The sequence below is a fragment of the Cenococcum geophilum genome (genome assembly GCF_001692895.1).
Source record: "Cenococcum geophilum 1.58 unplaced genomic scaffold K441scaffold_7, whole genome shotgun sequence".
NCBI lineage: Eukaryota > Fungi > Ascomycota > Dothideomycetes > Gloniales > Gloniaceae > Cenococcum > Cenococcum geophilum.
Window position 1 is genome coordinate 1,926,069 of NW_027137565.1, and position 16,317 is coordinate 1,942,385.

Genomic DNA, 16,317 nt, shown 5'->3' on the forward strand with positions numbered 1-16,317 from the left:
GTAGAAGTTACAGCTCCAACCCAATGGAAAGTACCATCCTCAATATAGCACGGCTTTCGCAGTGTCCATTCTTTATTTTCGACTTTGACGTCGTGAGGGTGATTATAAAACATGATGGCATCGATCTTCAAAATGCAGATACATAACGCTATTCCAACCACATCCGATCAATCGCCTTTCCTCTTCCGATGCCATCACTACTTAAGAGCCTCGATAAATCTAAATCAGAGCGCAGTCTTGCCGTGTAGCCAAAATGCATGCCAACTACGCAAACATCCCCTTTTTGATATTATGACGTAATGACAGGCAGTCCGCTGCCTCATCTGTCGCAAATCCTTGACAACACCTAGCCAAACTCGAGCACCTTACTCCCGGATACGTCATCAAACTAACGAATACAACAGTGTAAACATCAATGATTTCATTCTTAAACTCGAGAAGAGACTCAATGGCATAGCCATCAGTGTCGCTCGCGTTCTAACAGCTTTGACAGCTATCAGTCAAACCCACGCGACAATCACGACATTGAGCGTCACCATGCCACATTAAGTGCAGTCTGCACATTTTCTACAACTACCTAGAGGGATCTAACATCTGAGTCACCCCGCCCAGCCCCGTAGTCATCCAATCCCAAGCATCCCAACCTCAGCGGAGCTAGCTCCCTCAAAGCTTGGCCTTCTTCCGCTCCACCCCACCCACTCCGCCGCTCAGAACTCATTCTCGTCGCTTCCGGCGATAATTACATTATTGACCTGGTACGCACGGTTACACAACATGCCGCCAAAGGGTGTTAGTGCGCAAACTATGGCGCAAGCCACGGGGTGCGATACGAGCAGCAAGGCGGGAGGGAGCGGGGAAGGGGCGCGTGCGCACCGCCATTCGCTAATAGGCGAGTATGTGCGAATGCATGAGGTAAGGAAATAGACGGGAAATATGAGAAGGCTTGAGGTGGAGGATTGTGGAGGTGCGGGATCACATGGGCGCGGGTACCACGTACGTGGCGTTTGCGTTGTGTTTCCGGTGCTGAAAGGGGAACGGGAGGAAAGGGATGTAAGGGACGGCCGATTGTTTCGGTCTTTTACTTTTTTGGGGACATGCGAAGGGGATTTATTTGGGATATTGGGAACCCCAACAAAAGTTGTTGGTGTTGTTCAAGGCAAGGAAAATGTTGCAGCAAACGCCGACGTACCTTCAGGACCATTCTGCATAGCTGCGTTGCTAGTAGCAATTGTTGTCGCTTGGAGATGAGGGGATCGATGACAAAATGTTCGCGCATATCTACCAATGAACGCCAGAGCTGTCAGCCAGTAGTCCAATAATCTGTTTCAGGCATTCGGTGATGCGAGGACGCGTGTTTTCGGTGTTGTCTTGTGTGATAAAAAGAAATAGCAAACGGGATTGAAGAGCCGATGCGTAGATAAAACGTGGGGGTTTGGCTGGGCGGCTGAGGATGGCGTTCCGTGAAAACGCCCCGCTTCCGGGGATGCATACATCGCATCTGCATCTCGAGCCCGCAGGGGCTTTTGGCGAGCTAGCCGGACCAACTATCTGCAGTGACAGCGGCCAGCCACAAATGGGGATTGCTACCAATTGCCGAACGATGTTGCATGCATGCGAGATGTGATGGTGCACGCCTTTGGGTTTCTCGAACGGATCGGCAAGGTCAAATGGAGATCGTGGGTTAAGGACAGGAGAATATTGGAAATAGAATTACCATTACTGCCTGTCTGCATGCAGTCAACCCCAAGGCGTGTGTTCTTTTCTTTGACTTGTCGAGACTTGATAGCGGCCAGTGTCTCGATTGGGCTCAGCCCGGAGTTCTCGGCCAGTGCCATTGGCACAGCGTCCAACGCATCGGCGAAAGCACGCATAGCATATTGCTCGAGGCCAGGGCTCTGCGGATGTGTCAGAAACATGCAGGTTTCAGGTCAATGTTGACTCTGCCTAAATTTGGTGGCGCCATGTTTACCTTGACGGCTGCATCCTCTACTGCTAGTGAGCAGGCAATTTCAGCTGCACCACCCCCGTACACTATGCGGTTGTCTTTGACCAGGTTTCGGACGACACAGAGCGCGTCGTGCAGGGAACGTTTGGCCTCGTCGATAATCTTCCAGTCATGTTTAGTCAGTAAGGTTCCCAATTAGTTCTAGGCGCAATATCAAAACACAAACCAATATCAACCGTATTATAACACCGATAGGAACCTAAGGATAGGACACGTACCATCTTGTTACTTCCTCGGACAAATACGGTGACTGCTCGTGTATTAGCACATTCCTCGATGACAAGCATCTTGTCTCTGGTCGTGCCAAAGGTCATCTCTCGAACAACACCGGCAGTCCCAAGCTTCTCAGAGCTCAGGTCCTCAAAACGGGGTACTATTCTACCATTCGTGGCAATGGCAATAAGCTCGATCTCTGGTCCGCCAACCCACCGTACGGCCGGAAGTTTGTTGGTAAGGAGAAGATGGTTGGCCTCATCATCAAATCCCCACTGGCATATCACTACGTTCGCTCCGGTGTCCTTAATCTGCTGGATCATCTCGGTGAACTTGTTAGCTTCGTACTTTTGTAAGCGCTTGAATTCCTCGACGGAAGTGATATCCAGTTTGTGTTTCGTTTTCGGCTTTGGAGGCTCAAACGCGCATGTGAGGATCGCCAGCTTTGCATCTCGCACTTCGGAAGGCATCTGAGGATGGGAGAAGTCTTTATCCACGATGACGCCTTTAACAAGCAGAGAGTCTTCCAGCGAGCCTCCGACTTTGCCATCCACCTTGATCAATTCGAAGTCGACATCTTTTCGCTCTAAATCAGCGACTGATAATACAGCATCCACAGCTATCTGTGCAAACTGATCGTGTGCCTTCGAGACGATCTTGCTCCCTAAACTAGTCTTAGCAACCTTGAAGAGGTTCGATGTCTGTTCTTTCGAGAACGGTATGGTGTCGCTAATTTTGTCTAACTCTGCCACGGCCACCTCGCATGCTTGGTCGTATCCGTCAGCTATCCTGATGGGATGTATGCCCTTGTCGATGAGGTCTGCCGCTTGTTCAAGAAGTGCCCCGGCAAGGACAACTACGCCGGTTGTGCCATCTCCTATCTCGTCGTCCTGGGATTTGGAGAGTTCGACTAATAACTTGGCGACATGATTTGAAATTTCCATCTGTAGATTCTGTCAGAGATTGAAAGAACTCTTGGGTCTGCCTATGCGTACTTGTGACAGAATTGTAGCGCCGTCATTCGTTACAGTAATATCTCCATCGGGCGATATCAGAATCTTATCCAGTCCTCTTGGGCCCTATTACCACTCATAAGCATGACCCCAAGTCATAACCTGCGAAAGTCATACGAGAGAAGTTTTAACAATGTTCGCGACTGTTCTGGCAGCTAAAATATGTGACTTGACTGCCTCATTGCCATGCTGTCTCTTTTTCTTTCCCTGACTATAAGTTCAGTTAGCACCAGTTTAGACGCTCACGAAAGCTAATCTAGGATATCTTAAGGTGCATACTCTCTAACTATAATGAACGGCCGTCCCTGCTCATCCTTCATCACCTGCGCTGTTATTGACCATGTTAGTTGCCTGTCACTGGTGGTGTGTTGTTTTTCCGGATGCGCTGGATAGGATAAAAGGTACCGTTAGACATATCAAGTTCTGTTGATGCCAAATATTAGCTTGTGGGCCTTGGGAAGAGTCTGCTAAAATAGAAAAGCCTTTTCAAGCTTTCTTGGAGCCCGTAGTACATACGCATTGCCATCTTCCTGCCCGGCTGCTTCTTGGGGATTTCCTAAAACTCCGTAGCTGTTTCTCAGACACTCAGAATACAAGAAAATAGTTGTGAACTAATAAAGTCAAGTAGGTGGGTTACAAAACGCGTGGTGGGGTTCGTCCGTGGTGTTGCGGCTCTGCTCAAAATTCTGGAGACGTGAACTTTGCCAAGCTTCGCGATCTTCATCTACGCGACATCGACCATCTCCACATTCATCAACATACAAACACCACAGCTATACCAACCTCTGTAGCTGGCTACTATCATTTGGGCGCACTGTCAATTGAGCTGCTGCGACTTTATCACATTATTCGTGATTGTCATAGCTTCTCATTCGCCTCATCCAGCGCGTCAAGTCAAACTCTAGGCAAAACATGCCTCGTAGGTGCCTCCCGCGTCGAGCTATCGGCCCAAAATATTTTGCTTATGTATCGCATCATAGCCGCAATTAGCGATGATGAGGTCTCAGCCTCTGAGGACGAGATTCCCTTCCGCAATAAGCCTGAACAAAACAAGGACGAAAGCGCGGACAAGAATGATGAAGAGGAGGACGAAGGCGATGGCGGAGAGGAGTACGCGCACTTGAAACATTGCAAAAGAAAAACAGCTGATGTAGACTTGAAGATATGTCGTTGAGAAGATTCTGAGTCACGCATTCGATGCCGAAGTGAGCTGTCCTCAGCTTTTTAATTCTGTACACACTACTAATACACTTTAGGGAATTTGCAAATATGAAGTCAAGTGGTTAGGTTACGAAAAGAAAGAAGACCGAACGTGGGAGCCGGAAAGTAATCTGTAAGCCATCCAGACGCGCTCAGCGCATTCGTTACAATCGCTAGAAACTGAGAGAAAATGGCAGATCTGGCGCCTCTGACTTATTAGAAGAATACTTCAAAAAGATCGGCGGACGTCCAAAACCTCCACAAAAGAAGGAGCGGAAAAGGAAGCAATCAACCGGCACACCAAGTGAGCCTAAGGGCACAGGCAGGGGGCGGAAGAAGATAAGGGGCGAGGATGAAGATTCGGGAACCCCAGCTTCAGCAGCTGGCAAGAAGGCTAAGAAAACGAAAGAATGGGAACCCCCAGCAGGCTCATGGGAGGACCACGTTATGTCCATCGATACCGTGGAGGAAATACCTGATTATAAAACTGGCGAGAAGGTTCTCTACGGTTACGTGGTGTGGAATAATGGGAGGAAGTCCCAGCATCCTCTGAGGGTGATAAACAACAAATGCCCACAAAAGGCATGTTGCTTTGCTGAAATCTCAAATCCTTTGGAATGGAGCTAACAATATTACATAGATGCTTCGGTATTACGAACAACATCTGTAAGCACCATATAAAACTGCGTTAACAGAAAATTTATTCTAACCTCTTCTAGCGTATTCAAAACAGGCGAAGAGCCCAATGGCGATGCTGAGGACGAATGAAGTCCTTTGTTCCGACACCCTTATCCCGCTTCATCTTAGAGTAATGACACATCAACACCTACTCAGAGGCAGGAGCATTCCCCAACTACTCTCAGATATAGTATTTTTTCGGTTGGCTTATGCCTGAGATTTCAGACTCCAAGCACTAGGTATCTCTGTTCTGGTTTTTGAAAGTCATGGCGTGGGTGGAATTTTGAGCCACGAACTCGATTGGCATATTTATTCTGGTGTGCTAGGCGTCAAACCTCCAGGGTTGCTTAGAGCCTTGGAATCCATGCTTCTGCTTCTCAAATTGTATTTAACTCAACTGAACATTGAGCATTTAGCGCTTTACCACATAAGCTCGGCCCCCTAGAGCCTGGCCACCCCCTGAATTCGGCCACCTAACCCGATCGATCACACCACACACTCCCAAAGCGATACACGACATTGTTCCGTATTAAGGCAGAAATAATCCGGAACAAGTCATATACCGGTATTGGGCAGAACGGGAGATAGTATTACAGTTCTACCTCTTCTTTCTACTTACAACCTATTTACCCTATTTATATACTTAGTTATTACCCCCACAACCTCAATCATGCGCCTGCACCTACTAGTTCTATATATACAACGTCTCTCATACGTAGATCAACCTCAATACAAGCCTCCTACGTCCCTAACACCGACTTTAGGAGGTGGCCGAGCTCTAGGGGTCCGAGCTTATAACAAAATCTATCACCTATAGGTGGTAAAATGAGCATTAGCCTGGTGCAGAATGTATTTGAGTACTGTTCTGAATTTATGTTTACTATTTAAAATTTGAGGCTGCAGCTACGTGCGGAAATGGTCAACGGGGTTTTACCCTACTGAGGTGGCTCATAGGGCTTTTCTCCCCCCAATATACCAGGGGTTTTTCCTGTCAATATTACTCCCTACGTGTACGGAGTAGTCTGCGTGGGCCCGCGCTAGGGATCCGGATCAGACGTTAAGCAATGAATGAACAATAATATTTAACATTTGAAATTTACGAACCCTCTCCTTTCTGCTCTTCTCGCCGAGCAAGTACAGTGAAGCATATGATTTGGATTGTTATGGTTAAGAATTCCATGTATTGTCTACATATATATAGCCGTCCGCATCTAGTAGCAGGGTATTTAATTCACATCTAGCATCGCTAAACGTCGCTCAAGAAGAAAATAATAGCCCAGCAAAACCCAATCCCAAACGTCAATTATGCTATGCCATTTCAACCTATTATCCATAAACCCGTATGTAGTAGATTTCGGCAGTCATATCATCATTACGCAATCAAGCGTACTTCAATTCATCAACGCACCGCCATAGCTCCTTCTCTTTCTTTCCTTTTTTTTTTAACCAGGGTGACTGGGCGTATTTACCCCTCTGTGACATCGCTCATGGCGCTGCTCGGCGCCCCACCGCCGACGGCCATGCGTGTTTGTAGGTAGTAGATTATGTAGGCGATTAGGGCAATCAAGATGAAGAGGATCAGAATGATCAGGAAGATGACAATGTTGCGCTTCATGGTGGAGTGGTTGTGGTTGTGGTTGTCACTGCCGCGAATAGGAGCTCTATTCAGCCGGAATTATATGTGGAGCAGTCTGAGGATATTCTGATTTGAGGATACTCTGAGAGGATTTGCGTAGTTAGGTTGATGAAGGTTCGTGAGGGTTTGGAGAACTGGGAAGCTTGGTATGAAGAAGCCCGAGGTAAGGAAGCTTGATTTAAGCTATACTAAGATGTCAGTAAGTATGTATAAAGCTTCCAGTAAACTGCACCCACAATAAAACTACCCGAATCTTTAATCGCGATGCTGTCCTCTGCGTATCGTAGCGAATATACCGTTCACAGTAATGGAGTTTGGTTGATGCTTGAACAGCTCAGCAGGGTAGCTTCAGCCTGGTTCAGTGTCGTGTATCCCACAAGTGCAAATGCAATGTCGCACAAATAATAATTGTAGCAAAGTACAATTGTAGCTTGGGGGTATGTTGATAAGAAATGCCGTTCCAATTGAAGAGACAGCGTTATATTCGCGTTTTTGCGGCCTTCAATTTGGTTCTCCTGGCCAACTGCGAATCTCCAGGGCAACCAAGGCGATTCTCCAGGGCAACCAAAAAGGTCCTCGCGCGTAGCCTCAACCGTTCGCTTCAATTACAAGCGAGACTGGATGCAGGTTTCGCATTCGGTACGTAGCGAACGCCCATGCTTGGCTGCAAAAACTTCCTCTCAGTCTCCATAGTGTTGCGATTTTTGTCAAATATCGTGAGGTTTCCATCCCTACGACATTGCCAAACTTCATCGGCCACTGTAGAGACAGACAGTTGTATTCGCGTTTTGGCGCAGGCGTAGGCAAAAGAGAAAGAAAGAAGAAGCGTACGTCAAGTTCTAAATTGTTTCGATTTGATTCCCCTGGTCAACCAGAATAAATCTCCAGGGGAACCAAAATAGCTCGTGCGTGCCATGGGCGTTCGCTACAATTACTATATACAGTTAGTTGGTGGCGATTGAGCGAGCCCACCTGTACAGCGTAGAAATAAGCGGCCGATATTGGCACATGCGCAACCACCAAAAATCGATTTTTGAAGATATATTACTACCCTAATACTTTGTCATTTGCCCATTACGTCTTTTATAATCGTGTAGACGCTTTATATAGTACTTGTATATATTCTAAATTATCTTCTAGTCCATCTCCTCCTCAAACAATCGTCGATTTTTGGTGGTTACGCACGTGCCAATATCGGCCGCTTATTTCTACGCTGTACAGCCCACGTACCGTAGCGAAATAAAAATTTGCCAGAGGGGGTCATGCGACTCCTGAAATAATTCTTCGCTTGACCCATGAGGACTTCTCCTGACACAACAACGCCAGTGCTGTTTGAAGTATTGCGGGCCTTCTATGCAGGGGTGGAACTTCATAAGACGCCGAAAAGGCAGACAGAGTTTTGCGTTGCTGTCGTGAAAACTCTAGCAAACAATATTCCCGCTGTTTATTACAGATACCGGTGTATTTAATGTCTGGAATTTCCGGACTGTGGGAGGCTGTCCAAACATGGTACTAAACATGTCATCGCAATCTTCTAACACCTATGCTTGAGATGTGAATCTAGTATCCTATCAAGCTCGTCCAAATATCCAACGTATGCGCCGCCAAATGCTGCCACAATGCGTCATTTAGCTGATCCCCAAGATACCACAAATTCCAAACCATCATTAAACCCCAATTACCATTCCATTGGCCTCAGCATTAACTACGTTCTCTTCGCTACACCACTTACGACTAGTATTCCACTCCCCACCTCTACCTTCCACCCCTCTCTTACAAGCATCCTCGCAACCGCAGGACCCAGCCTGCTAATTCCATGCTCACTATGCCGTCCCAAGCCAGTCACGATCCTGTAGCCCTCCCCCATTTCACTATACCCCCTAAGATCAATACTCCCTTCACCAAGCCCATGCCACCACGCAGTGACGCGCTCTCTTGCGATCCGAGTCGCATCCTTGACGCTAACCCCGTGCAAGTCCAGTTGTGTAGGCGTTGATTGAGACGACACGAGAGCGTCGGCATCAGCGGAACTGGCGGCCTTCAATGCCGCATCGTAGTCGCGGCCTAATTGAGAATAGTGGCCAGCGACTGCTTTCATGAGAGGTTCCGATTTGCCCTTGCGGTACGCGGCCGAGGCTTGGGTGAAAGCCGTAGATCTCGCGGCGCTGAGAGCTAAGATCGTATGTGGAACTGCTAGCAGCGGTGTAGCTGAACTAGGTCTTGAGGATAATGGCGAAGGCTCTGAAAGATTGATAGGCGCGTAACGAGGAATTACTTCAATTTTCCCTGCGGATTTTATGTTTGGTTGGGCCACCAGTGCTTTAGCAAGCTTGTGTGCTGAGGCAGTGGATGGATGAGTGAGGCGAATAAGAGCAAGCGCGTGCGGGAGCTCGAGCGAGGGGAAGTCGGAGATCAGGTCGATGGCATTCCGGAGAACGACAGAATTATCTCCTTTGATATGCCCATTAGCCTTAATATCGGCTTCTAACATAGCCATAATGGTCGCGGAGGTCGAGGCACCATTTCCGTGGTATAAAGAAGCGATATTTCTTTGGGATTGGTTTGTTAGGGAGGAAATCAAGTCCACATCCCTACTCGCATCATGCCATCGATTTGTTTGCTGTGCTGACGATGTCGCTGGCAGAGATATTGATCTTGCGTTTTGGATGTCTAAATTTCGTTTCTTCTTAGATTTCCCTTTGCGCCCACTCCAAGCAACTGTACGTTCTTCGAAAAAGGCATCTATACCTTTTGCGACAGCCTGCTCAGTCCCGGGATTATCTACAGAGTCTGCAAAGTACACATGGTTCAGCAGTTCGTCCGTCGCCTTGCCGAAATTTCCGCCGCATTTTTTGAGTGTGAATGAAACCAGTGCTGGCCTAAGTGTGGGGAATGTTTCCACAAGCCTGAACTCTTTAGTCGCAAAATCAAGCTGCTCAATGTCATTCAGGTATCCGCCTCTTTCTGATGAATCCTCCGATATGGAGGCAGATTTATTGTTCAAGCTAAGTATAGAAATATCATTAGATAAATTAGTAAGATCCGTAGCTGCTGATTGCGAGGCGGTCTCAGTCCTAGACTCTTCTTCATATGAGCCGTTGCTCTTCCCTGGGCTGAAACGCGCTGCCTGTCCACTGCTCGCCGAAGGATCAAATTCTGTATATTGTTCTTCAACCGCGCTCTGTTTTATGGGGTCGAGGAGCTCTCGAGCACGCTGCAACCGGTCTTGCTCATCAGGGTCAAAATCGAGAAATATCGCATATACTAGGGCAGGGTCAACAGGAGGGCAATATTCCCTCTATACCAGTCAGCAGCCGCGCTGTGCGTGTATAGGAGTGAGAATTTAGATACCTCTAAAATATTCAGTTCTTCATCCATATTGGGTTTTCGAATATCCACGTCCTGTTGGTAAAGATCCTATCGTTTTCATAGTCGGACGTCTCTACCAATATCAGAACAGAGGCTGGAGAATATGTTTTCTCCTGAGTATATGGAATTGATTTTAATCCGTGGGAGAATATGATGATTAAGTAGAGATATTGTGAAGGGGAGTTAGCGGGGTTTAAGTATTGATATCGGGCGGTGTCTATGACGAGTTCAAACCTTAAGCTTATCTCATAAATCAGACGCTCCATATCAAAGTAAGTGGTCCGTGCGGAACGCCTTTTTCAAAACAACGCGTATATCTACGGAGGTCCCTAACAAAAGTTCTTGCGCCTTTCTAATTAGGAAGTTTTGAAATTGACGTACGCGCAAGCATAGGTGCGTATTTTACAGCCTATATAGCTTATACTAGAGTGTATCCGGCGTATATTAAGACGCGCAAACTTTAAAGATTAATTCACTTGCCTAATACTATATATAATAATTTTTTTCTTATTGGGTTTTTAATTTATTATTATTCATTGCTTAACGTCCGATTCGGATCCCTATTGGGCCCACGCGGACTACTCCTTATATACATGTGGGGAGAAAACTCTATTTGAGAAAACCCCGTGATCCATCTCCCCGCCTTTTAGGACTCGCCTACAAGGCGCCTACGAGGCGCCTGCGAGTCACCTATGGTGCTCTACTACCTTACTTTTTAACCTCCTTAGGAACTACTACTGCCGTAACAAGCCTACGGACGCGCTAGTATCGCAAACTTTACTCTACCACTATAGAGTCATTAGGGGGCGCCCGTTACTCACCCCCCCCGCCCTTTATTACTATTTCCTTTATAACCCAGAACTAGTTTAGTATATTTTAGCTAATAAGCCACTAGGTAACCGCCTTAAGGCCTTTTTATATTAAGAGCAGTGTATTATAGTTCTCTATGCTAGCTACTAAAAGCATTACTTTTTAGTTAATATATAAGAGGTATAACAGTATTATATATTTTAGTGTCTATCTTAGCTAGCTATATTTATATCTTAGGCTACCTACTAGAACACCCACCTAGTAGAGCCAGTCTTTTAGTCCTATTATTCCTATTCTTAAGAGTATTACTATTATATTTTCTGCCTTTATTAGGCCTTCTTAGAGCCCTAGAGTATTTACCCCCTATAGCGTTAACCATACTACGATTTAGGTTCCTTTTGCCTTAGTTAGCCTTTATACCTTTAACTCCTATATACCTCTTTAGTATTAGTTTAGCCAGTATTATATTATAGTAGATAGTTTTCTAGCGTTCTTTTATGCTTTACTTTAGCTCCTTTCTCTTTCTTACTATTATCTTTACTAGCCTCTTACACGTCTCCCTTCCTCCTTTATATAGGCCTAAGCCCTAAAGCAGCACCATTTTTCTTTTATTTTCTTTACCTGTTTCTCTAATATATCTTCCCTACTTTAGGGTTATTAGTTTATTCTCCTATAGGGCGCCCTAGGGTCCCTCTATAGTTTATTTAGGCGTATCTTAATATACTTTATAACATTAGAGTTATATTTATTTTACGCCCTTTATATTATAGTGGCTTTAATATATAGTTATAGGGGGGGAATATTAGCTTCCTTTTTAAGCAGTACTATAGCCGTTCGCTTATATCCGCCTATTATACTCTAAAGGTAGGCTATTTAGACCTTTTAGAGTGGTTTAAGGAGCGATTTAGGGGGGCCTTTCTTAGATTCTCTAATGGCCTAAATACTGGACCTATACGTTATAGTTAGCCGGACAACTGCTATATATAATAGGCGTAACCTCTAAAAGTATAGACCCTATATAGAATTAACGATCCTAGATAATATAATATACTATACTTAACCCTTATAGGCCGCTTATACCGTATATACACTCTACCAGAGCTTACTATCTACCTATACTCCTAATACCCTTAGGCCCTAAACTAGTTAACCCCTAAAGCCTTAAATATAAATTATATACTAGAGATCTGCAGATTAGTTACGTTTTCTTATAAAGTGGATTAGCTGGTATTTCTCTAGTAAGAATTAGACTCTATATCGTCTTACCTATTCTATATAGGTATTATAAGCTTTCTTTAGTATTCTATAATTCTCTATAGCTATTAGCCCATATATAATTAGGTTTATATTATTAATAAAGCCTATCCCCTAGGTCGCCCCTTCCTTAAAGGAGTTAAGTAGGTTACTTATAAAGAAAAGGAAGAGTATAGGTAAGAGGGGTAATTCTTATAGTATTCCTGTTATAACTATAATAGGGGGGCTCTAGTATCCGCTAAAGACTAGTAATATTTCTTTTTAATCTATAAACCCTTAAATAAATTATATAATTTATTCTAGGAAGCCTTTTACCCTAAGGATATATAGGAGACGCTTATAGGGTACGTTATTATAGGCGCCACTAATATCTAGGCTAAGCATTAATACTATAAAGTCCCTTCGCATTGCCCATATGGATTTAATAGTAGTAGCGAGTAGCGTAAGTACTAATAGTGTTAAGCGGTTCTTTCTTGCCCCTATTTAGCTTTATAGTAGTAAGTCGTATTCCTTAGCTATATCTGCTATATAGTCCGTTATTACCTTTTCTAAAATCTTACTAAGGGTATTTTCTAAGGTAATAGGGCGGTAGCTTCCTAGAATTAAGTAATCTACTTTACCTTCTTTCCGTAGAATAACCGTTATTATAAATCTTTTAAGTCGTGGGTAGTAGCCTACGGTAAAGTATACCCTAGCTATATCTGTAAGCTAAGGTGCTATAAGTAGTCTATAGGTTTTTAAGGCCTTATTTAGAATCCTATCTAGTCCTAGTACTATATTATTTAAAAGGCGGCTAATAGTTCTGGCCATTTCCTCTATTATTATATTACTATTAACCCTTAGGTAAGTTACTGGTGTTTTACCCATAATATCGCTAAGGTCTACTAGAGCTGGTTAGGGGAAAAACCTTTCTATAAGAATCTTTGCCTTCTTATTATTATTATTAGTAGCCTATAATTCCCCTACTCTTTATAGGGGTGGTAGGTATAGGTCTTCTACTAAGCGCCCTACCTTTTTCTTTACCTATTTTACTATAGCCTAAAGGCCCTTATTATAGGGGAGGCTTAAATTAAAAGTATGCTCGTTTATAAACCATCTCTAGTTATTCCTTACTTTTTTCTTTAGGGTATTCTTTAACTGGTTTCTCGTGTCTTTATATTATCTCTTGTCTTTAAGGTCGTGACTACTTATATATTTCCTTCTTACTTATTATTAGTTAGTAATAAGAACCGCGCATTATATAGACCATACGTGTCGCGCATAGGGGCCCAGTTTTAAAACCGGGCAGTACTCTTCTAGCCCGTTTTTAATCGCTACCTAGATCCTTTCTAGTCTTTAGTTAATTTCCTTAGGGGTGGCTAATAAGCCTTACTTATTTAGAATTAGGTGGATTTCTTCTAGGTCTTAGAGTTATTATTTAACTATATTAAGGAAACTATCTATCTTAAGCTTCCTTATTGCGTATCTTTTACTACTTAGTTACGCCTTAATATCTAAATCTAGCTATATCTAGATGGGGATATAGTCTAAAGCAAGTGCCTATTCTTCTTTAGGGTTGTACCTTTTAAGTCTCTAGTATAGGCCTTCGTCTATAAATATAAGGTTAATTATGCTTCTAGAGGTTCCTTATTACTATATAGTTGCTCCTAGGGGGGTAGCCAACTTAAGGCCCTAGGTATCTATAGCTCTTAGTAGGCACTCTGCCTATTAATTAGCAGCAATATAGATACCCCCCTACCGCGGGTAGTAGAGGTTTATATCTCCTAGTAGGATAGATTCTATGCCTTTGGTTTCTAGCAAGCTTATTACTAATATAATATTCTCTATTTATAGGACCCCTTTAACCTTAGGGTTATACACATTAATAATTTATACCGGTCCCCTATATATCTAGATTATTATAACTATAATATCTAGGTTAACTGCCTACTATAACCATAAGGATAGGCTAATAGCCTTACTAATTATAAAGCACACGTATATAGCTGCTTTTAGTTCGTATAGAAGCTAGAATCCTTAGGGGCAGTATATTAATTATGTATAGGTATTATAGTACAGCTCTTATATAGCAAAGATATAGTATTTCTCTAGGTCTAGACTATCTAGTAGAGGCCTTACAAGACGGTGGTTTATATTACCGCAGTTATACTATATAATAGATAGGTAGCGGACCCCCAGCGAGGGTCCTTTACCTCTCCTTTATTCCTCGCTTCTTCTATTTCTACTTTCTTTAGGATATTTAGAACTTCTATCTCTTATATCTATACCCTAGTTACTACTTATTTTATATAGAGCTTTCTATTTCTATATTTTATGTTCCTACTAGCGCTTTTATATCTAAATCTATTATTATCTCCGGTTCCTCCCCTATTCTTACTAGCTAGCTATATACCCTTTATAGGTCGGCTATAAATATTATATTTACCGCATTAAATCTAATTCTTAATTATCCTAGTTTTAAGCTTACTATAACTGTCTATAGGGGTCTTCCTATAGGGCATTCTCTCCCTTGTGTCCCCTATAACCCTTATATCCCTATATAGTCTAGTAATATCACACGGCACCGCTTCTAGCCTGTTAAGGCTTAGGATGGCTAGCCTAGCCCCCTAGTACTAAAGGTAGGAAACGCTAGGAAGGTACCTACGTCCCCCTAGCTTATCGCCTGTTGTTTCTATTTATATAACCTAGCGTATAGTTAACCCCGCAGCTATTAAGCCCTTACCTTCTATCTCCTGTATTTAATATAGTCTTCTCTCTCCTATACCTTATATATGCTTTAGTAGCAGTTTACGCATTTTATTTAGTCTTAATTTAAGTAGTATCTTATATCGTAGGGGCCTATATAGTAGCCGCAGCACACCTATACTGCGTATATGGATTAGGTATATCCCTATTATACATAATAGTAGTATTATTTTAGGTATAGTCTGTAGTTATAAAGCCTTACGTTATATATAAGGCCATTTATAATTATTCCTTTTTAAATAAGGAGTTTTTGTATTCCTAGTATATATATACTAATAATAAGGGAGCTATGCGTTTAACTAGCGTCTCCCTAGTAAGTCTCTAGTGACCCTTATATCCTCTTATTGTTCTTATTATTTACTTAGTTTACATTTTCCTATTAAAGCTATTAAATTTAGGTAATCTTAAGGCCTAGTATAAGGCGTTCTATATATTTTACTATCTCCTATATAGTTGCTATATTATTCGCCTAGCGTTCCTTTTTTACCCTAAGGCTTATAGGAACCACTAGAACTTTAACTAGGTAGTCTTTATAGAGCACTTTTATACCAATATATTCTCCTAGCCTGTCTCCTACCCTTACGGCTTATTCCTTTACCTATTAGTCCTTTAGGGTAACTTTAATATCTCTACTCCTAAGGTGTTAGACTATAACTATATTATAAACCTCTTTATAAATCTCTATAAGGACTTCTATTTCTAATTATCCCCTAAGCCCCTCTACTTTTTTTATATTTAGTTATATTATAATTATATACCCAGTTATTATCTTAAGGGGGGTGGATTCCCTATACTGTAGAAGCGCAGCTATAGCGGCCTAAGTGCGGTTCGCCAGTAAGGGGGTTTTTTATTTATTTTTAATTTTACTTAGCCGTTAGAGGATTTAATTAAGGGGTTACTAGAAGGGCGCCTAAGGTTTACTAGACTAGCAGAGCCATTCTACTAGCTATATTAATTTATTATAGCTAATAGTTACTCCCCTATAATTCTAAATACTAAACGCGTCTAGTAGGCTTTATATTTTATTAGATGCCTTCTTAATAGAGGTGTTTCCGCTTTATGGTGTAGTATTCGCCCATCTTTATTGTAGAGGGCCGTTGTTGGGCGTGGATCTGGCGGTTGCGCGCGAGTGCGAGCCACCGTCGGTCAACGTGTGCCTCCCCTGCGATGCATGCATCTCAGGGGGATTCTCTGGGTGTTTTTCAGGGTTCTTTTTGGTTGGTTTTGGTCTTTTTGGGCCGGGTGCAGCAAGAGCTCCTCCTATATTAAATTATATTCAAATACCTTCTGGGTTTTTAATTTATACTTAGTAAGATAGTATATAAAAATAGAAAATGCAGTAATAAGTATTATTATTCCTAAAACTTCCTAATTGGGAAGGTGCAAGCACTTTT

At 43.1% G+C, this 16,317-nt stretch overlaps 3 protein-coding genes across 3 annotated transcripts; 1 reads left to right on the forward strand and 2 right to left on the reverse strand.

Moving 5' to 3' along the window:
• Positions 1–1,583: 1,583 nt before the first annotated feature.
• Positions 1,584–3,551, reverse strand: K441DRAFT_674435 (T-complex protein 1 subunit epsilon; the record flags this gene model as incomplete). The annotated part of the gene is made up of 6 exons (XM_067650755.1): positions 1,584–1,895; positions 1,970–2,107; positions 2,224–3,162; positions 3,214–3,297; positions 3,349–3,442; positions 3,511–3,551. 6 exons carry the CDS (start codon positions 3,549–3,551, stop codon positions 1,584–1,586), a joined length of 1,608 nt encoding a protein of 535 aa, XP_067507822.1.
• A 592-nt stretch (positions 3,552–4,143) lies between these two features.
• On the forward strand, positions 4,144–5,199 carry K441DRAFT_684860 (uncharacterized protein; the record flags this gene model as incomplete). The annotated part of the gene is made up of 7 exons (XM_067651825.1): positions 4,144–4,150; positions 4,212–4,341; positions 4,394–4,436; positions 4,488–4,564; positions 4,629–5,013; positions 5,072–5,097; positions 5,151–5,199. 7 exons carry the CDS (start codon positions 4,144–4,146, stop codon positions 5,197–5,199), a joined length of 717 nt encoding a protein of 238 aa, XP_067507823.1.
• A 3,257-nt stretch (positions 5,200–8,456) lies between these two features.
• On the reverse strand, positions 8,457–10,317 carry K441DRAFT_629306 (uncharacterized protein; the record flags this gene model as incomplete). Its single annotated transcript, XM_067646223.1, has 2 exons — positions 10,097–10,317; positions 8,457–10,043 (listed from the first exon to the last, which is right to left on the reverse strand). Coding segments are annotated over exons 1-2 (1,614 nt in total), but the record flags the coding sequence as incomplete, so codon positions are not given.
• Between the last annotated feature and the right edge of the window lie 6,000 nt (positions 10,318–16,317).